Here is a 23032-nt window from a genome sequence, read left to right as displayed (position 1 = left end):
AAGTCAGCCGGAGCATCCTCACCGGCCAACCCAATCACGCTGAGATCGACATGGCTTCGCCAAAGAGGTTGTACACTTCTTGTGGTTTGACTTAATCTCACCATGCTTCTTTGCATCCTGTGATCTTCCAATTCTTGTGAACCAAACACCCAGATTGGCAGAAATCCTGTGTTTTTAAATTCTCTGTTTTGCACGTGCATTCCTATCCTATTCATGTCTATTTCCTATCCCTGCATTGTTAGAATCCTCAAATTCAAACAAGCCCTTACACAATTACTTCTGTTACAGATATGTGTCAAAGAAAACCTTGTGTGGTTTGTCCTGCTCCTGCGGTGATGTGTTCCACCCCAGCTCAGCTGCTCCAATGACGGAAGGGTTCACCACAGCAGGGATCCGCTCTCCAGACTGTCTTTCACCGCCTCAGATCTTCTTCCCCGCCGCCGGCAGCCACGACAACTGCATTACCATCATCAACTGAGCAGATGACCTTGAGGACTACACAGGTCCGCAAGAGAGGTCGCACTCTTCCATGTCTGCTTACGTTATGCATTGCTTAATATGATGACATGCTACTTTATCGTTGTGTTCACCTATTAGACTCCGACTCAGGTCCAAACTTATGCTGAAACTTGAGTTTTTAAATGGTTGTGGGGTACATATTGGGGCAGCAATCAGTACTATCTGTCTACTATCTGGTTAATCTCGGGCGTCTACTATGAGTTTCATGTTGGGTGCAAACAAACATTAAAGGAGCCATTATCTGTATTTTTTAACTAAAGCTATTATCTGCCTGATATCATTTGTTTTGGGTCTATCCACAGTTTGCTACCATCACTCTGGATTTGTGCATGCACTCCTTACATAATCTCACTATGTTTTATTCCTATGCATGTCAGTTATTGTACACAATAGAACTGAACATGTAGAGAAAAAGAGACGAGCCTTGTGTGGCAATAAAATTTCATGCAGACGTCGCTCCATGGTGGGAGCAAAGGCAGCCCCCCTCCACCCATTTCGGATCGTAATCAAGAGGAAGATAACTGTTCTGAGGGTGATTCAGAAGCACAAGACCACTCCTATTTACCCCATGAGGTCTTCGCTCTAACTTGGCATGCTGATGTTGGTAAAATCATGCATATGGTGCCTTGCATTGCTTACTATATACATCAAAGATGTCATCTGCTTAGTTTAGACATGCTTTGTGTCAATGCCATCTGTTTACTTTCTTTATCGTATATGTGAATTATGCAATGCCATCTTGTTTAGCCAGGCATCATATATGTGAATTTTGCAATGCCACCCTGGTTAGTCAGTCATCTTATATGTCAATTATATCATGACATCATTTTTTATTACGTGTTAAATTTGTCAATAATTTTAGTACATTCAATTACTCTTCCTGTGCATCAGCCATTCGACACGGTCATGGAAAAATCTAAAGTGGAAACAAGGTCTTTAGAGCAGACAATGCTATCTGAAAAAGCGCATATCTTGCTGGTTACGGATAGCTCCTCAGAGGAGGATTCAGAGACAGATGACCAGTCCTATCCCCCCCCCGAGGTGCATGCTCTAACTTGGCAGGGTTATGTTGCTCATATCGTGTGTATGGTATCTTGCATTGCTATGTCATTTGCTTAGTTTGGACATGCTTTGTGTGAATGCCACCTGTTTAGTGTCTAATTACCATATATGTGAATTATGCAATGATATCTTGTTGCAAGGCATTATATATGTGAATTATGCAATGCATGCTGTTTAGCCAAGCGTCATATATGTGAATTATATCATGCCGTCCTTTTTTTGTATTTCTCATTGCTTTTGTCAACAATGTTTGTATATTCAACGGCTCTTCCTGTGTGTCAGCCATTTGAATTGGTGATGGATAAATCTGGAGTGAAAACAAGGTCTTCAGAGCAGACAATGCTACCTGGTGAAGCAGGTATCTTGTTGGTTACAGATAGCTCTTCAGAGGAGGATTCAGAGGCAGATGACCAGTCCTATTATCCCCCTGAGGTGTATGCTCAAACTTGGCAGGGTTATATTACTCATATCATGCATATGTTGTATTGCAATGCTTAGTTTTTACATCATATACACGATATTGAATGCCATCTCCTTAGTTGACACATCATATATGCGATTGCCCTCTACTCACTTCCTTAGTATATAAATCATATATTTGAATTATATCATGCCATGATGTTTACATAGACAGCATGTATCTGAATTATAACATCTCACTTTTCTGATGTCAAACTTCCTCCTCGGTGGTGCAGGCGCATCCTCGTCGTCCGAGTCGGCGAAGTTCTTTCTCGCCGAGCACTGCTTCCCCTTTCCCTTCTTCTTGCCACTGCTCGTGGATCCGCCTTGCTTTTCTTTCAACAGTGCGATCCATTGCGCCTTTGTCAGCATCAGGTGCTCACTCGCCTCCGCTTAGCCGAAATTGAGACGAATTCTCTCGTCATGGGTCTTGAACCTTCCGACGAGATCCTCAACCGTGAGGGTTTTTAGGTCGAGACATTGTTCGATCGACGTGACAATTTGGATGTAGCGTGCCGGCGCGGCGCGCAAAAATCGTCGGACGATCGCAACTTCCTCCAGGGTTGAACCATACCTGCGTATGCCGTTGACGAGGGTCTTGAGACGGGAGGCAAACTGATCAACCGTCTCACTTTCATCCATCTTCAGGCACTCGTAGCTTCTCATCAGGGACTGAAGGTGTGCTTCCTTGACACGGTCATGACCCTGGTGCAGGATCTTGATGGTCTCCCATGCCTCCTTCGCCGAGTTCTTTCCGATGAGGTGCTGCAGCACATCCTTCGGCATGACGGAGTAGATCGCCGTTAACGCCTGATGATCCTTCCGGTACTTCGCCGCGCCTTCGCGTACTCGGCACCGCCGGGGTCCACGGCTTCCCAGAACTCAACTCCCTCCATCGCGACCTCCATGTTCATCGCCCATAGTGCGTAGTCCTCTCGATCCAGACGGGGGAATTGTGATCCCCCCACCATCGGCATCGGTGCTCCTGCTGCCGCCGTCACGATCTCCTTGCCCGTGGTCGCGCTCGAAAACGGCGAAGACATGGTGCCAGAAGTCCACGACACAATGCATGATGGTGTGATCACGCTAGAAGAAGGCGAAGTTGTGACATCAGAAGTTCACGGCGCAAGACGGATCGGTATGGACGCATCAGGAAAAACATATGCGGGAGCGGCATTGAGCACGGGTGTCTCGTCTGAGGATGGCGTGACGAGCCAGGGCATGTCGAACTCGTATAGAGACATGGTGCAGCCCAACCAGTATCCAGAAGGAAACGGCGCTCAGCCAGGAGAGCTCGAACCAGCCATGTTAACCCGGCATGGTAGCGCAGTGAGCGCTACGGCTGCTGGCAAGGATGCTACCCTGAGCGGCCAGTCCAACAAGCAGGACGGTGGTGGCCAGTATAAGCTGCATGCAGCTAGCTCCCTTAAGAAGTGCTCATCACCACGTGAAGGTCATGGCCATGTGGATGTGTTAGAAGATGGACAACGTACAGAAAAAGAGGGACATAGCAGCTCAGCAAGCAGTACTGGAGCTAGAGTACCTCGGGCTGAAGATTCTCCACGGAGCATTCTACGAGGGTGCAACCCGGTAACTCCATTAAGTAGTTTGAACGGGCCGAAACGCCCACGAAGCGGAGTAATGGGTCCAGAATTGCCAGAAAAAGAAACTTTGGCAGGTTTCAAAGCAAATGTATCTTCTCCAATAGCAGAGGAACGACCTGTGTTGGACATCTCTTCAGAGAAAGCGCTTCGAATAAATTCGGTGAAGATGAAGAGTAAAGGGCAACGATGTTTGCACATCGAGGAACCGGAAAATTTTGAAGACGCAATTATGAAAGAGTGTTGGCGTCGTGCTATGGATGAAGAGTTGAGGTCATTCCGTGACAACGAGATATGGGAGCTTGTGGATCTTCCCAACGGACATAATGCCATAGAGCTCAAGTGGGTGTACAAAGTCAAGAAGGATGCCAAAGGGAACTTGGTGAAGCATAAAGCAAGGCTCGTGGCTAAACCAAACGTGCAAGACCAAGGTATGGATTTCGAAGAAGTGTCCGCTCCACTTGCAAGGATGGACACGGTGAGGCTACTTATAGCTCTTGCGGCTCAAGAATCTTGGAGGATACATCATATGGATGTGGACTCTGCGTTTTGACTAGGGAGTTAGAAGAAGAGTTGTATGTGAAGCAACCACCGGGGTACATCCAAGAAGGAGAGGAACACAAGGTATTGAAGCTACGCAAGGCATTGTACGGGCTACGACAAGCTCCTCAAGCATGGAACATCAAGCTTGATCGTACATTGATTTCTCTTGGATTTGAGAAAGCGCCACTAGAGCATGCTATGTACAAGTGAGGTGAAGGCAAGGATCGTCTGTTAGTGGGCATCTATGTGGACGATCTATTGATAACTGGAGCAGACGAAGAGGTGATTGCAAACTTCAAGCTACGAATGGAGGAGCTATTCAAGATGACTGATCTAGGGCTCTTGAGTTACTACTTTGGGATAGAGGTACAACAAAAGCCGGAGGGGATCACACTATGTCAGGAGGCATATGCAAAGAAGATAGTTGAAAGTTGTAGCATGGAAGATTGCAACCCAAGTCATGTTCCGATGAAGCCTTGTGTTGTTCTAAGCAAGAAGAGTGAAGCACCCGCGGTTGATGCAACGGAGTATAGAAGTGTGGTCCGAAAGCTGAGGTATCTCACGAATACAAGACCGGACTTGGCCTATTCTGTTGGCATAGTGAGTCGCTTCATGGAAGCACCCATGGCGGAACTTTGGGCAGCTGTTGAAAATATACTCAGGTACATCAAAGGGACAACAAATTTCGGTTGTGTCTATTTGAGAGAGAAGAAGAAGGAGATGCTGGAGCTACGTGGCTACAGTGATAGCGACATGGCAGGAGATGTGGACGACCGTAAGAGTACCTCGGGCGTGGCATATTTCTTGGGAGGAAGCATAGTGAGTTGGCTATCACAAAAGCAGAAGGTGGTCGCATTATCATCTCGTGAAGCGGAGTATATTGCAGCTGCAACCGCGGTGTGTCAAGGTGTTTGTCTAGGAAGGCTACTCGGTGACCTCACAGGCAAGGAACCTGAACGAGTGGTGCTCAACGTTGACGACAAGTCTACAATCTCTCTGTGGAAGAATCCAGTGTGTCATCATGGTAGATGAAAACACATCGATACGAGGTATCGGTACCTAAGGGAGTGCGTGGAAGAAAATAAGATTGACGTCAACTATGTTTGTACCAATGACCAGCTTGCAGATATCCTAATCAGATCTTTGGGACGACAGAAATTCATGAAGATGCGGCGAAGGATCAGTTGTCAAACTGTCAAGTAAGGACATCGTGTTTAGGGGGTGATGGTTGGAATTAACCACGATGCGGAAAACCTGTCCGGAACGGACTAGGTTCAATCACCGAGTAGGACTTGTGGTAGCTTAGGTTAGCTCCTTTAAATACCCATGTAACCTCCCCTGTAATAGAACCAACTCAGATCAAAACTCAGATCAATAGAGAAAACAATCGGGAGCGACACGCTCCCGTAGCCATCATACCCTCGTGTTCTTGCGTACGTACGTGTGTCTCGGCGAGTTAGCGCCTCGATCAATCGATCCAGTGGCTGGTTGTATTGTACGTGCATGTGCATGTACTAGTACGTCAACTATCCATCCACCTCCCTGCCTGCCTACTTAGACCAGTTGTGTACGTGTGTGTGCCACCGTATACTAAGGCGTCTGTAGTCTACACGCGCGTTGCTGTGGCCAAAAGGACCGGCCAGGAACCTTGTTGAGAAAGTACTTCAACGGGCAGCATCGACGTACAGGGACTGTGCCAACAATCGATCTCCTTGCCCGTGGTCGACGTGGTGAGTTCGAAACATGTAGAAAGCAAAACTTTTTGCGTTTTTTCCTTTTGCGAGCTGCGTTCGCTAGTCTGCGCGTTTCCTGGGCCGGCCCAGCGTGGGGGGCCTCGTGGGGCGCTGCAGGCGCCAGGAGCGCGAACCGGCGCCTGCAGCGCCGTATAGGAGCTCCCCCGATTCCACCCACCACCCCCCATCCCTCTCTCTTCCCAAGAGAACATAAGCTCTTCCTCGAAACCAGTTCGTCCCAAAATCAAAAACATGTGGCGGCTAAACCCTAAGCCACGACTTCTCGCCCCTCGACCTCGCATCCTCCCCCCTCCGCCGCTCCCGCCAACCCCGCATTGGGCGCGGAATGAGAACTCGTACGCTTCCGATCTGCTGGTTGTCGCCAACCTCGCACCCGGCGCGGCAGGAGCGCCGCTTCCCCTGGTAAGGCCCGGGCTGAGGCCGATTACGAGTCGGATCGATGCGTACAAGCAGAGGCTTGCGGTCATCTCCGGGCTTGAAGCTTCGGTCGCGAAAGGCATTCGCCTTGATGTAACGCGGGAACAACTCCGGTACTCGAGGTGGTTCGTGGAATCCATTATAGAGCAGCTGGAGCCCGTCCGCCGACAGCTCTCCGACGTCCTCGACAAGCAGTTCCCCTCCTATACTCCCGAGGTACGATTTCGAGTCACGGATTCCCAATTTACGTAAGGTATTTGCCAATTTGTGTTTGAGTGACACTCGGGAGAGTAATAAACAAAGCTGATTTGGCGTCAATCGTCTCACCCGGACCTGAATTACTAAACTTTTCCGAGTTGGGCCTTTGGCACACAACGTATTGGAGCGGGAAGTGGTCGCTGGTTAGCTGCCGCACAGGCTCGTGGTGTCATCCACGCACAATAAGATAAACACGTAGCTTTATCCTTGAATCGGTGACTGTCCACCTGTGCCATTTTTCTGTATTTTTCTTCTGAATATTTGTTCATGGTCGTGATTCTAACGTGAGCCCATTATTGTAAAGTGAAGAAATGTAGTGATTGTCCAATAAATGATCTAGTGTTACTATAGCCAACGAGGAATTATATTACACTGGTTTTGCTTTGACAATGTTGAATGGAGTAAAGCATGACGTAGGACTATAGGAGTAAAGGTTGTTACAACCTGCTTGGATGTTCACAACAGCATCCTATGAGGTTCTTAGTTAGGAAATTCAGATACTTTGATATATGGCTGATCCTAGGACTAGGGAACCCTGCAAATGACCGTTACTGATGTTTCTTACTGTTCTGTCAGTTCTTGTAATACTAGGATAAGCAAATGTAGATAAAAGTATTGCATGTTCGATATCCATGCAGCTTAAGATAAACAAGATCACTGGAGCATGCATGTGTCTCAGCATTTAGGCAGCTTTTCTACATTCTTCACCCGATTAGCTGAAAGTTTCAGTGTCTCAGCAGTCAGCACAGTGCTTAGCGACAACATATTCAACCACCATGACCTTGTCGAACACCTTACGATCACGCACCGACCAAATTCTGATTGGTCAAATTTTGCGCTGGGATTTTGTGTTTGCAGGCTGCGTATATCTCCCTCATATCGGAGCTCCCTCCGAACGAAATATCCGGCCTGTATTAATACGCGGTGGCATACAGCCTTTAACTTTGACTACTCTCGTGTTAACTCAATTTCGTAACGTTGTTGTTTTGGGCACCATGGCTTGCTGCAACATTTTCTATTTCTACTCATCTTTGGTGCACTCAATTGTTACTAGTAGATTCTTATCTGTTATTTATGAAATATCTACATGTTGTCAGTATTACATTCTTTAACATTGTAGTTATCACTCCTTTGATAGAGAAAAATGAATGAACATTTAGTTGGTTTAACTTCAAGATGAAGTTGTCGACTTAAGAGTTCCTCTTTTTACATTATTTAATTTGTAATACATTTTCCTTCTGTAATCTTGATAAAAACTTAAGGAGGTGTACTCACCTTTGTTATGCTTTTAATATGCAGGTGGAGATACCGCAGCAGCAAAAAGATGAGGTAATACCTCCAATTTTGTAGAAAATATGTTTTGTTACGAGTAAATGTACATTTGGTCTAACTGTTGTAGAAACAGTACCATGTAGTCCTGCTATTTGCACCCAAGTATGATAAGTAATTATGTTTATCTTTTGGATTTATCATAGCCAGGGAATGCTATGGCCATTGATGTAATGGCCTTCCATTTGGTAGAAAATATTGCTGTTATGACTTATGAGTAAATGTTACGTTTGGTCTAATTGTTGTAAATCCCTCCGTCCCAAAATAAGTGTTGTACCAAATCAGCGACACTTATTTTGGGACGGAGGGAGTATCATGTAGTCCTCTATTTACACCTCATTTTGATCATTGATTTCCTTTTTCCTTTTGGATTAATCACTGCTGCAAACACCAACTATATTTTTGAAATGCAAACAAGTGCAAGATGGTTTTCATAGGTTCATAGATTTAGTCTGTTAACCTCATACATTGTTCATACTAAGGCCTGAGGTGTGTACACAGCAGTATTAATCACGCATGTCTAAGTGCATGCATCCAAAAGCTGCTGGTTATTGCTAGTGGCTAATGCAATAAAAATACGCAGGAAAATGAGAATAAAGGAGCTGCTGTTCGAAATGCTAAAGTGGATAGTGAAAACAACTTGGTTTTGGACGAAACACATCAAGAAGTTACTGCTTCAGAAGTAGGTGGTGGAAACAATAAAAGTGAAGACCCATCTTCATCCGGATCATCTGGGTTAGAGATACCATTTTCTGCTGTTGTCAATCGAAAGAAAGATTCCTATACCCTCAACAAGTTCAGACAGTTTCTAGAAAGGTATTTATGTTTTGTCCCCTGCCCTACGTTGCCCTGGTGTTATATATGTCATCCTTTGGTCTAATGATATATCATCCCTTTGTGTCATAATGAATTTGATCAGGTTCAGAGTGGAAGGTGATGCTTCGTACTATTATGTTTGTCAAGCTATTGGAATTGCTTCATGTGGATCCTGTAGCATGCATGTGCGCTACAGTCATCTGGCCACATGCCATGATAAGGATTGGGTCAGGGAATTGGTTAACAATAAAGATAGGTATGTTCTGTAACAGCATTTCAGTATTTTCTAATGTATTAATTCTTTCTAACCCATTCATTGTTTTCTAACCCATTCATCAATAGGTTGGCAGCACAATTGGCAACCACTGCACTTGAATTTGTGAGATACGTTGCAGCCAAAGTAAAGATACAGAGAGAGATATTAGAGCTGAAGGTAGAATATATTCAAATGCCCAGGAGGTATGAGGCTCATACCTGAAAGCATTAGTTTCTCCTTATCATGTTTGCACGAATATACTTGAATTCTTTTTCTATTGCTTGCATGCTGTTTATATTTGTACAAAAACGTCTCAAGAATAAGCACCAAGGAGAAAAACACAATCTCACATGTTGGAACCATTGAGCTAACTTTAACCCAGTTAAGAAAACAGCTGTATGCGCTCAACGTGCACTGTATGTTGTTCTTCTTAAAGCTCTGCTGCCTCTATTGGTTCCCTCTTCTTCAAAATTGGGCGTGGCTGCTGTTCTCTTTGATCCTTGTTAGTAACCATCTTCCTGCTACATCTAGCAACAAGTAATTATCTACTGCTTAACCATATGACGATGCTATGAAGGAAGCATGGTATGTGCTGCCATTGCAATTTACAAGAACGACATTAGCTAGCTGGCAGATTTGATCAAAACTGCCAATAGAAGCATACATGATTGAATGTCAATCTTACTATCCTAAACAAATGGATGGCAAATATTACTTTGAGTAGACCGAGTACATTTACTACAACTGATTCTTGCTGTCAGTAAATAAAGCAACATCTATCAAGTGTTGAAGTATTTTCTAATTACCAAATCAGATGTCATCCGATATGATAAGAATTGGGGTGTGGCTAGATCATCAGTTGACATTACCATAGAACATTTTTCTTGTCTTTTTCTGTTTTGAAATCTCAAAAAGAAAAAGAAACCTGCATGAATCACTGCATAGATCCGATGGTTTATGAGTAGATCGAGAAACAGCAAAACAGCGAAATTAAGATAAACCTTTTCTACAATCAGATTAGGCATTTAGTTATGTTTTCTATGAGCCAACAAAAACCACAAAAGATATTGCAGTCACCATTTTTGGAGGACTGGGTGGTGTAGAATAGAATATGACCGTGCACGCCTCAACCTTGTACTGCTACAAGAAAGAGAATTAGGTAGATTAGAATATAATTTAGGCAAAAAAAAGAGCGGACACACCGATACTCAGAGCGCATGAAACTGAATGCAACACAAGTGGTCAAGTGGATGTACATCCCCCTACTGGTATTCTTTGAACTTGTGCTGCAAGGGGAATGTATTGGGTGTTTTAATCCTCCATCCACTTCAGTCTTCTTTAATCTGAAAGTGAGTTTGCTCCCTGGACTTTGCGGTGCTTTACCCTTCTTAAGCAGGGAATTGGCAGTTTAGATAGCAGTAGCACTGAACCTGAACATGCTCTTGCAGATGTTTTTGTACTGCTTTGCTTCATTGCATTATTATGTAATCTTTGAAGAAATCCGCGAAACACATGTTAACTTCAGATATTGCAAGGGAGAAGCATGGCGATTGTGCATATAAGAAAAATGCTTATGTATATAAATCATGCGCAGCCAAGCCACCATGCTTAGTTACTGATTAGATTTGTAGGTGAGGAATGTGTAACACCATAACAGATGACTTCTCATTGCTCCGGCTAACGATCAGAGTGTCTACAAAAGAGGAACATGGTAATTTTAAATAGCGAGTAGAATACAAGCTGGTCACCACATATGCAGAGCAATCTGGCAGTATAACCCCCCAAGTATTGTTTCGTTTTTAATCTATGGCCTAGGAAATTAAACAGACAACAAAATGTGATGCATCAGAATCGGCACTAAATTCATTCGAGCAACTGCTCTAAACCAAACAGGCGAAGCACCCAAGCTTCCGGCTCATATTCCCGATCCAACAACTAAGACATCTGATTTTACAGCTAATGCAAATAGAATTTCTATAGCTACCTGGCGCCCAAATTTGCGAGGCTTGCACGGAGGAGCGATGCGAGCATGTCGTTGAGGAGGTCGTCAAGGAGCCATACCCAGCCGTGACCGGTGCAGCAGGCAAACATGCTGTCCGCTCCACTGCCTATTCTGCTTCCGGCACTCAGTAAAAGGAGGCGACCGACGGAGGACGTGTCCTTCTCGGCAATGGGGCTCGCAGGAGGAGCCACCACCGTCACCCTCCTTCGGCGACGGCGTGTGCCGTGTGCGGGTGGTATCATGATTAGGAGGTGGCTGCGGAGGCAGTGTGCTTGAGCAGCTGAGGACACAGTGCGTGCCCCAGCTGAGCGTCGGGAAGGAAAAGAGAGTGGAGGCGAGTGCGGGAGAATGGGTTGTGACTGAGCCGGAGGCGAGGATTTCGCTATTCAATGGTGGTGGTGCCGGTGGTGGAGGCCATCAGAACCATGATGTGAACTGCAAGGTGCACCGCAGGCAGACGTGGGTGATGAGCAAAGGGAAGGGGGAGGGGTTTCAGTTATAATGATCTGGATGCGACTGAGATGACGGTTCTAGCCCGGGTGGATCGTGATGTGAAAAGGGGGAAGGCGGCTGTTCTGGGAGCGGGAGGAAGCTGGGAAGGGTTTGCGTGATAGAGGGTGTTTGCTCCCTGGCGCTTATGGTTTTCCCACGATTTAATATTTTCATGTGCTCGGATTTTTTTCGTGTGAGGATTAGACGAAACATGGGACGGGAGGTCAAACTGGATGAGACAGGAGAAATAATGAGACGTGGGGTAGGAGGGATTCAGGTTATCGATTCAGGCAATCATGGTTAGTGCTAGTGTTAAACATCCGGCTATGTGGAACTTTGGATTTGACCATATGGACGTTGTAGATGTCTTAAAAATCTCCACCCTTTGTGCTTTTATATAGCAGTAGATTGATGATGATCTACCTTTGTGATTCCTGAATACGCCAAAAGGAAGGCAAATAAATGAATAATTAGTTGGCCAAACTTTGAGATCACAATGACTGCTTAAGAAGTATTTGCAAGCTAGTTGTTTATAAGCAGTGATTTGTTTGGCAGTTGGCTAATTCAGTATTATGATCAAGTTTAGACTAGCTGGTAAGTTGTTTCATTTGCCTTTTGATTTGCTTTTTGTTTGCATCATATAATCATACGTCATTACTATTATCAAATGTTGGTTCTAAAAATGTTAAAAGGTTGTGCCATGCAATTTGTTGGTTGCTGCAAAGCCTGCAATACCTCCTGTATGCGCATTGTCCACTCACCTATATGCTATTGCTATTGGCCTTTCTTTATAGAATGTGATTTCCTTTTAACAGTTGACTTACATCCTCTTTGTACGTAACCATATATATTGACATCAATTTAAGGCAGCATGTGTTTTTGAAATTTCTTTTATCCCCTTTATACCACCTTTTTAGGTGTTCATCTTGCTAATGTTTGCATTCAGTGCTCTGATTTATGATTTTTCTGTTTCTTAATTAAGGTTATTTCTGAAACCCTAATAGTTTTCATAAATAATTTGCATCCTTGAGAAGCTACAGGATGTTTTGGTCACTCCTTCGATCACAGAGCAGCTAGAAGTTCATCGCCACAACAGGCTTGTGGTCAAGCCTTCTCCGTTTGGCTGTGAGGAACTATCAGGTATTCTGGCCAACATGGTGAAGAATCATAGACTGGGCAGGTCATGGAACGGACAGTTGACAATGGATGATTTTGAAGTAATTAATGGTCATCAGATTATCATTACCAAGAAGCCCACTCAGTATGAAATTGGGGAGGGGGCGATTATACCAGCTGATACCAGGACAGCTTTCTGTAATGATCTTGGAGTCATACCCAAGATCATCCTACCAAAATTTAGGGTTGACAACTTTTCCAATCCACACCATATAGCCTTTAAGAGTTGCCTGGAGGAGTTAAAGCTTGGCAGCATAATCAAGTGGTCAGACTTGGAGGAGCACTATGAGTTAGTACTTCATCATCCATATCTCAAACCTCCAATAGCAGTTCTGTATCTGTTCACTGGAATACACAGCTGCTGTCGAGCACACGACGATGGTGATGAGGTTGCCTGGTACAAGACCGTGTTGGCATCACGGGAATACCAGGAATGGGGAGCTGATGAAGATTGCAAAAGTTGGATAGACTTGGTGAATAATTCCAACAATGAACTGCTTATTGAGGTACTTGAGTATCCTACCAAAGGGATTGCTCAACCAGGCAGGCCTTTGCCTGAACCATACAATGAAACTCTTGAGTCATTCTGCTCGTATGTGAGACATTCAGGTCTGCACACGACTGACAACACCCGGAAGAGGAGACCATCTGAGCCAGTCTTATTGGGCAAAGATGGGCCAGTAGAGGAGCAGAGGCGTGAACCCAGAGAGCAATTGGTAAAGTTACAAGATGAAGTTGTGACAACAGCTGCACTGTTTTTGGCGGAGGTCATGGAAGACGTGATTGCCTCGCTGATCAACTCCGCTGCAATGGAGGGAATGTATGTAGTATTCTTAATCTTTTGATCCTGTGTTTTGGTGCTCGTTTTATCTTGAGCTGGCACTAACCTTCTATATTTCTGCAGGTTGCTCCCTCATTGGAAAGTATACAAGAATTGCACTTCATATGACAAGTCCGAAGATGTGGAAAGCGAGGATACGTGATGAGCTGTAAGCGTGAAAAGCGAAGATACTGGTTGCAGCTATCTGTACTTGATATAAAGCCTGGAAAAAGAAGAATGGGGCACACTGACTCTTGGAGCTGAAAGGTGCTAACTGTAACCCAAACTACAGAAATATTCTGCATTGTCTATTTAGACTGCTGGGTGGGATAACAGCGGTTGTGTTGAGGTGTTGGTTACCTCTGCAATTGAGACTTGCTGTGTGGATTGTGTGTTACGGTTATCCCAAAAACGGTTGTGTTGAGGTGTGGCGGCATGCCTTGCCGGTGCAAGTACCCATTGTTTTTTAATTGTGCCTTTTCCGTCTGCTCTAGAATAAGCTAAAACCAGTAAACCACGGAACTGTATGAACATGCATAGTTCTGTGGATCGATCTACCATAGATTACCTTCGTATCATCGGGGTCACACATTCAATTCTTACTTCTGTCTAATCCATTTCAGTTTTAACCATATCATGCAAGCATATCTTAATTTTGGATCTTTAAGTATTTTTGGAAGAAACCAAACACTTGTACCACCAAAGGACATCAAAATTAATCTCTACTTTGTGCAGCTGGAAGTTCAAAACAAATAATAAGAAATATAGAAATTTCTATCAGAGCAAGATGGTACACCAGGAACACCAAAAGCATTGTTTGAAAGAGAGTAATGTAGAAACGATGGAGGATAAAATATGAGGCTCCTGGGTACTCTTAAGGAAAATACACAGGAGCTCCTGGGTGCTCTACACCCCTATATGAATATTAAACGTAAAAAATACCAAAAAATTAAAAAAAAATCTGAAATTTGGGGATGTCAAACCTGGGTTCTCAATCTACCTCCGTGTGAAGTTTCATGAAAAGATACCAGAAAACATATCCGTGGTGAAGGAAATGGGAAACTCTCAGCGTCAACTGGCGGATTTTCTTTCGTTCATCCGCCGCCTCCCACGCAACTCGTGTCCAAGTGGACCAGCACACCGCTTTGGGTGTTGCCTTATCTTCTCTTTGGATTACGCCTGGCCACATCTTTTCAAATCAGCAGATGTAGCACGGGGCGTCTGTCCCCTCCCTTGCTTGACACATGTCCTTCTTGACCACGCATGTCTCTCTCCCTCAATTTTTGCAACATGCGCCTTGTTGCAGAAAATTAGGTGCGTCCGAGATGTTGTTGCAATTTCTGCAACAAGGGTCTTGTTGCAGAAAAATAGGGAAGAAGAGGTTGTGCAACATGGGTCTTGCTGCAGGAGATTAGAGAAGAAAAGGTTTTGCAACAAGGGTTTTGTTGCAGAAAATTAGAGAATATAATGTTTTGCAACAAAGGCCTTGTTGCAAGAGGAACAACATTTAGCGACTACAGTTATGCCACACGCGCAGCCGTCATCAGCCACCCAAGACCTACATCACTGGACGCGTGTCTATGCCAATTTTTTCTGCAACATCATCTGGGTTGCAGAAGTCATCCCGCAACAACGTCCATGTTACAAAAACATTAAGATTAGAAAAAAAATTTGCAACATGATCTGTGTTGCAGAAGTCCGTCCGCAAAGACACACATGTTTCAAAAAAGATAATGGTAAAAAGAATCTACAACAAAATCTCTGTTGCAAAAGTTTCCGCAACAAGAGATATGTGCAAACGGTTCCGCAACACTGCCTTTGTTGCAATTGTGAGGAAAGAGCCGGGCTGATGGATACGCCAGATCGAACGGCTATGAAGGTGGCGGATATTTGAAAATAATCCGCTGGCGGACGCGTAGCGTCGCCCGAAGGAAATACTGTCCGAACAAAAATCCATCCAAACAGTTTTTTTCTATACATAGGAAACTTTTGTCTTTTTGGCCACGAATACGTTTCCTGGTATTTCTTCATGAAATTTCATACGGGGGTAGATCAGGAACCCAGGTTTGATATCCCAAAATCTCAGATTTTTTTCTTCCAAATTTCTCGGTATTTTTTTGAATTTAATGTTCATATAGGGGTGTGGAGCACCCGGGTGCTACAAATCCGGTTCCGCACTACTAACGAATATAAGACCAATAGACCTAGGGAGAATATCATACGGAAACCAGCATTCGGTGAAAACCACAAGAAGAAGATGTTTTGAAGTTTCAAAAAAAATCTAAAAAAATATGGGATGTTAAGAGGATGATGTTTTATTGCCATACAAAATTTCAAGTTGAAACACATTACGAGATGTGAGCTATGAAAAAGACAAAATCATCGTAGTGCCGAACGGTAATGTCACTATTCAGGGCTGAATTTGTCTTTTTTATAGCTCAGATCCCGCAATGTGTTTCAACTTGAAATTTTGCGTGGCAATAAAACATCACCCTCTTAACATCCCGTATTTTTTTTCAGATTTTTTCAAAACTTTAAAATATGATTTCCACAAAGTTTTTATTGAATATTGGTTTCCGAATGATATTCTCCCTCTATAGGGAGAATATCAACATTCGGTGAAAACCGGTGAAAACCATAAGAAGTTTTGAAGTTTCAAAAAAATCTGAAAAAATAAGGGATGTGAAGAGGATGATGTTTTATTGCCGCACAAAATTTCAAGTTGAAACACATTACGAGATGTGAGCTATGAAAAAAAATCAGTGTTGAATAGTGTCCAACGGTAATGTCACTATTCAGGGCTGAATTTGTCCTTTTATAGCTCACATCTCGCAATGTGTTTCAACTTACAATTTTGTGTGTCAATAAAACATAACCCTCTTAACATCCCGTATTATATTCAGATTTTTTCAAAACTTCAAAATATGGTTTTCACGAAGTTTTCATTGAATATTGGTTTCTGTATGATATTCTCCCAATATTATACGGAAACCAACATTCGGTGAAAACCATGAGAAGAAAATGTTTTGAAGTTTCAGAAAAATCTGAAAAAAATACGGGATGTTAAAAGGATAATGTTTTATTGCCCCACAAGGTAGAATGAGTAGGATTGGGAGATACAAAACTCATGCACCTAACATAGCTGGTTTGATATTATGGTACACAGATTTAAACATGCATTAATACAAAAAAGCATGTAAAGTATCACAAGTTGATTGGAGGTGCGTTCACTTTGAGAAGGTGATATCTTTAAAGGTCATATGATGGGCAAGTAGCAGCACAAATTCATAACCTTCATGACAGCAGACAATATGCAACTATATGCAGTCCATTCACGATTCAGATAATATTGTTGTTCCTCTTCATCAAGGAGGTGCAAGCAAAGCAAACTTCAATTGCTCTGTGTAAACACCAAAAGGAGACGAGCAACAAACGTTGCTGTAATATTATTGCCTTTGGAGAACTTTATTTCTTTTTTCTCCCATAATGTAGACTATCTGAAACCACAATGGAACTAGAGTTCTCATGTACAATGTAAAATATACTATATGGATTGAAAGAAAAGCAAAATACAGTTCAAAACATACCGCAAATAGGTTCAGGAAACATGCAAATATAAAGAGAACTCCCCAAAACAGCAGCCAACAAGATTATAGTAAGGTTACCATATATAGCACATGAGAGCAGCAAAAACATTCATAACCTTCATGGCAGTAGACGATATGCAACTACAAGCAGTTCATTCACGATTCAGATAATATTGTTGTTCCGCTCCCTCGAGGAGATACAGACAAAGCAAACTGCATTGCTCTGCGTAAACACCAAAAGGAGACGAGCAACAAACGTTGCTGTAATATTATAGCCTGATGTTGCCCTCATGACCTCTCTACTGCCTGCCTCCCGTGAATGGCATCCGCCGGACCAACAACTTTGCCAGCACCTGACACCCCTGAGCCACACCCCTGAGCCATGCCACTGCCAGCCAACAACTTCATGTGCTGTCCTCTGTTGCCAGCACCGGTGGACATCCCTCGGCCCAGCATCTTTCCATTGCCCCCTGGAAAGAAATGAAGCCAATGTTTAACTGAAAATATCAGTGCAAAGACATCTTAAGCTACTACCTTCGTCTAGGTGAATAAGTCATTCGCATAGTTCTAGGTTATCGATTTGAGGATTTAAATATGTGTTATATGTCATGAAAAGTATATCACTAGATTTCTACACGGATGTGGTTTCTAAATATATATTTTTTGTCACATATAATACATATTTAGATAGTTAAATCGTCGAACTAGAACTACGCGAATGACTTATTCACCGAGACGGAGGTAGTAGATGCTACTTATATGGGGTTCCTAGGCCTAGGAGTGCCATACGCTTTGTTGACCTGACAGTATTGATCATAACGCAACAGTCCTACATATACGATTTCTAGCTTCTAGCTACAGAACCGCAAGCAAATGGCAGAAGTACATGTGATTGGTGCTACTTTTGTGACTTATTAACAAAGAACTACTTAAGAATTTTGCTATACATGTCCTGAAGTTAAAAAGGTCCCGGCTTCTTCATCCATGTCTATATATATATATATATATATATATGTGTGTGTGTGTGTGTGTGTGTGTGTGTGTGTGTGTGTGTGTATCACAAGTTGATTGGATGTGTTTTCACTTTGAGAAGGTGATATCTTTAAAGGTCATATGACGGGCAATAGCAGGTCAAACTTGACCAAAGCAAGAAGAATATCTCCGATTTTAAGGTTAACGATCGTGGTAAATAATAACCTTTACCAAATATCACTTATCAACACTTGGCAATTTGATGCACCAAGTCACGACTAATTGGTAATTAGCTATGTGATATTTAAATAAAATATAGATGGGAAAAGGGAAGGAAAACCCGTCACATCCCTAGCTTTGGTAGGATAGTCATAGTGAGAGTAATTTAACTAGTAACATAATGCACCCAGGGCAAGTGTTTATGGTAACATAACATGTTATTGCCACATAATGCTAGAACATGTTATAAACTACGATGCAAACCACATTTGCCGGCCAAACTCCATGGTGCTATTCATTTTTGCCCAACACATGAACGGCTTGATGGAGCGTCCAAAAATCGTCCATACTAGGAGGTCGACCATGGAAGCCATTTTCTTGGTACGACAACTTACGGAGAGATACAAGGAGAAAAAGGAGGACTTGCATATGGTGTTCATTGACTTGAAGAAGGCCTATGATAAGATATCGCGGAATGTCATGTGGTGGACCTTGGAGAAACACAAAGTCCCAGCAAAGTACATTACCCCTCATCGAAGACATGTACGATAATGTTGTGAAAAGTGTTCGAACAAGTGATGTCGACACTGATGACTTTCCGATTAAGACATGACTGCATCAGGGGTCAGCTTTGAGCCCTTATCTTTTTTTCTTGGTGATGGATGTGGTCAAAAGGGATATACAAGGAGATATCCCATGTTGTATGGTCTTTGCAGATGATGTGGTGCTAGTTGACGATAGTCGGACGGCGGTAAACAGGAGGTTAGAGATATAAAGACAACCTTGGAATGGAAAGGGTTTGGTCTTAGTCTATATCTATACCTTATTTTTTTACTAATAAAGCAAGGTGCGTTTCGCCAATTTTTACATCTGTTCACTGTCAAAAAGAATTTTTTTTCTATCAGAGGTGATACTAAATTCTTGTGCGTTTGTCTGCTAGAAAAAAGTCTTTTCCAGAATTTCATATGTGGGCCGCGCGCTGTGGCCCAGCCATGCCAGCCCACTTATTTTTCTACCCACGCAGCTGTGAAAATTCTATTTTCTACACTGGGCGACAAATAGTCGGAGCTCTGCACAGGACAACCAATAAGGGGCTGACCCATTTTTCTTTGTTTATGTGTTTTATTTCTATTTTTATTCTCCTTCCCCAATCCCTTTTTTCACTTCCAAGTTTATTCTTCTTATAGAATTTATTTCATAAACTCAAAAAACATTGAGAATTTCAGGCAAAAATATTAAATTATAAGAAATGTTCAGAATTCCATTTTTAAAAAAATATTTGGAACTTGAAAAAAGTTTTCCCATTTTTTGAATACTTTTATTATTTTTCAGAATTGTTCGACATTTCTAAAAAGAAAATGGTAATTTAAAAATGCTCCAAATTCGAAAAATATTCTTGTTTTAGTGAAATTTTCACAATTCAAAATAACGTTAAAAGATACACATTTTCGAATAATGTTATGATTTTTCAACGCATGTTCCGGTTCTAGAAAAGTGGTCACAAATTCAAATAATGTTCATGTTTTTATAAAAAAAATTGGTGTTTTCAAAAAATGTTTGTGAGTTTTAGAAGATGTTCCTGTTTCAAATTTTGTTCACATTTTATTTGAAAGTACACATAATTTTCAAAAAACTATTCAGGATTTAAAAAATGGTTCAAGTTTTCTATAATATTAAAAAATTTCATATCTTAAAATCTCTTCGATTGAAAGGAAAAGTAGATTAAATAATTCATGGGCCGTCTTTGGCATACAATGACGTAACAAAACTCTTAAATGCCCTCGATTAATGAATGAAAAAATAGCGGATTGATTAGTTTACTCCCGGCGAAAGCGTGAAGCTAAATGTTCCTTTTTCACGTGTGCACAGGGTTTTGCTTGCACATATAATTCCCACAAACTTTAAATGCATACTAATTTTTCTTCCGTTGCAACGCACGGGCATATCCTATATATCTAAGAAGTTCACCCCACTACCTAATTTATCTAGACATGCAAGCTATCCACATCACCCCACATGCCCCACACATTTCATGTCAGAAAAAAAATCCGTGCGACACAATTTTTATTTATTCATCAACTGTTCATTCTTTCGTTACCACTTTTATTTAGAGGATAGGGAAAGGATCAAGCGTCCGTTGGTTGTTTGTTCTTCCATCTTCTATAGTAAATGGGAAACACTCCCTATCATACATCTGATAGGAAGAAAACATCAGACTGATCGCTTGCCGTTGATCCTTGCAATATCTGACGGCCTACAGCACCCTAGAAAAACTCGGTCCACACAACACGCAAGGACGCACGCTAATCTAACTGTCGCCATAACTCCCGTCTCCATTTTATCCCCAAAATATCGCACCTCTTGTTTCCGTCCCTGCTCACCTCACCGTCGTCACCGACGGGAGATCCGTCCGCGTGCGCCGCCAGCTTCCTCCTGTACCCACAGTGCATCCACCACACACCACCGCCGAGCTCACCGTCACCTACCCTGCTTCCGACGGACCGCACAGTGGAGCTTGCAATCCTCCCCGGATCCCTCTGATCTCCCTGCCGATGCTGCCGAGGTTTGGATCCCCATACACTGCGGCCCCGGTCCAAGCCCCAAAGTCCTCCCTCCCGATCCGCCGCGGCCGCGGCCGTGGCCGCTGCCGCCATCTCTAACATATGCAGTAGCATGTGAGGAACGGTTGACCAAACGTCTGCTTTGGGTCCTCAATCTGCATGTTCCTAGGTTCAGTTTCCTCTAAATATGTGAAGGTACAGGAGTGTATTTTCTTACTCAAATCAATGCCTTCCCGGATCTTGATTTGTCCCTGTAGAAATTGATTTAGGCTCACAGAATTTTCACTTATGTTCGATGATACTAATCACCAACATTTTTGTGGCCAGGATGCCAATATTCGTTTTTAGATTTGTATGCTTCCACTAGGCCACGCATGTGTTGTGCTTGCAAGATGTTTTTTTTTGCTGCAGAGATTCTATGCTTCCTATATATCCAATACAAGCTCGTACATGCAGATGGAGTGGCATTACAACTATGCTTCTCAGGTTCAAGATCTTCCTGCTGTAACCACTTCTCATTTGTGTTGTGTTTAATTGCATGAATCTGATGCTCCTGAAATATCCATCCTACACATGTATCATACTTCTGTTCTTTACTGCATAGAGAAGAATTGTACTCTTATTTTATGTTAGAAGGCATGAATCTGATGCTCCTGAAATATCCATAACCATGCTTCCATTTTTTATACTCTTGCTTTATGTTAGATGGCATGAAATTGCTGCTTGCAAATATCTATGCTTCTGAAGTATTGTACTTCAGTCCAGACAGATTGTGTAATTAGGTTCACAAATTATTATTTTCTTGGCAATAGTTAATTTAGATACACATGTTTCCGGTTATGTTGACAACAATAGTTAATTCATATACATGTTTCTGGTTATATTGATAACAGACCTTTTTAGTACTCCCTCCGTCCCAAAATTCTTGTCTTAGGTTTGTCTAAAAACGGATAGACCATTAGCAGACATTTGTGCTTCCACCACTAATATTATATGCTTCCCAGTGTCAATATTGCTTCTATTGGTGAAACTTTATTGTACATACATTTTTCATATTTTATTGTATCAACAACTATCAGTGCGCGCTTTCTTCTTTCTCGCCGAATGCTTCTAATGTGGAGACACATGCACCCGGCTCCAAATGTGCTTCTTCGTCGCGAGCAAGATGCCTTGCAATAAAGTTGTGTGCGCTATAACGGAGACAAACCAGTCACTGCTCTAAGTTCTAGGTTTTACTGGAACGATAGAGTCAAAGAGAGCTCGTGGGACGCTTAGATCTTGCCCATGACTAGCTTGTAAAAAATATTGTTGCAATAATCTTTTATTTAGTTGCAAAAAGGAGTTGTAATATATTTCTTTTTGTATATCTTATGAATTTGTTTCAGTGCTTGATCTTTCTTGTTGTGCTTGCTGATGATTTCTTTGTGAAGCAAATGTTTCCATATACAACAAAAATGCTTTCTTTTACACCGAACATTTATTTCCTTCTCCAAAAAATATATCCCATAATAAATCATTCCGTTGAAAGATATTTTTCTGTTTGCACTACAAAATATATGCTTCCATCAGTTTGTGGAATGTTTCCATGGCACAAAAGCCATGTCACCGTCGGCTCGTCGCATAAAAATGCATCTAAAAAAACATAGTTTTATTTCAGGGATCGGAAAAACATATAGTGATTGTACTAGATTTATTTGAAGTGCATGCTTCCCACGCTTAAAAGGAATGCTTCCATGATATAAATATGCACTTTATCTTACGTAGATATATCCATGCCAAATGATTTTCAGAAGCAATTATTCGAAGCAGGAAACAAGCCATAACGTTATTAGTGGAAACAGCGGACTACCAGGCCCATCTACGCAAAAAAGAGAAGGAACTACCAACGTACCCATGCATGCATGGCAGTTAGTACGATGCACCAATCAATTAACGCTTCAAATCCAGAAATCACGCCGGGGAGTTTACTAGCTAATCTGACGGCCAGCATGCATCTGATCGGATGGCCATGGACCGGTCTGATACGAAGCAAGCATCAGTAGTCTGGTCTGATACGAAGCAAGCATCAGTAGTCTGATGCCTAGTGTAAATGAGGTAGTCAAAGGGCTCGATGCATGCGTAACACGGTGTTTTTATCTACACATCTCATTCCTCTCCTATTTGTTGTAAGGGAAACGTTTCTCTGCGGT

General features: G+C 42.5%; 3 protein-coding genes across 3 annotated transcripts; 2 read left to right on the top strand and 1 right to left on the bottom strand.

The window, feature by feature from the left end:
• Positions 1-2433: 2433 nt before the first annotated feature.
• LOC141029203 (uncharacterized) lies at positions 2434-2826 on the bottom strand. The gene has a single exon (XM_073506134.1). It carries the CDS (start codon positions 2824-2826, stop codon positions 2434-2436), a length of 393 nt encoding a protein of 130 aa, XP_073362235.1.
• A 1982-nt stretch (positions 2827-4808) lies between these two features.
• On the top strand, positions 4809-5216 carry LOC141029187 (secreted RxLR effector protein 161-like). Its single transcript, XM_073506131.1, has one exon. The coding sequence runs from the start codon at positions 4809-4811 to the stop codon at positions 5214-5216; it is 408 nt and encodes a 135-aa protein (XP_073362232.1).
• Positions 5217-6147: 931 nt separating this feature from the next.
• Positions 6148-13928, top strand: LOC120976549 (uncharacterized). Its single transcript, XM_045234686.2, has 6 exons — positions 6148-6571; positions 7913-7942; positions 8526-8758; positions 8862-9014; positions 9101-13504; positions 13589-13928. The coding sequence occupies exons 1-5, from the start codon at positions 6170-6172 to the stop codon at positions 9234-9236; spliced, it is 954 nt and encodes a 317-aa protein (XP_045090621.1). The 5' UTR covers positions 6148-6169; the 3' UTR covers positions 9237-13504; positions 13589-13928.
• The last annotated feature ends 9104 nt before the right edge of the window (positions 13929-23032 follow it).

This window comes from Aegilops tauschii, chromosome 1, assembly GCF_002575655.3.
Source record: "Aegilops tauschii subsp. strangulata cultivar AL8/78 chromosome 1, Aet v6.0, whole genome shotgun sequence".
NCBI lineage: Eukaryota > Viridiplantae > Streptophyta > Magnoliopsida > Poales > Poaceae > Aegilops > Aegilops tauschii.
The sequence above is the reverse complement of the archived record's forward strand: the minus strand, read 5'-3'. Positions and strand labels throughout refer to the sequence as shown.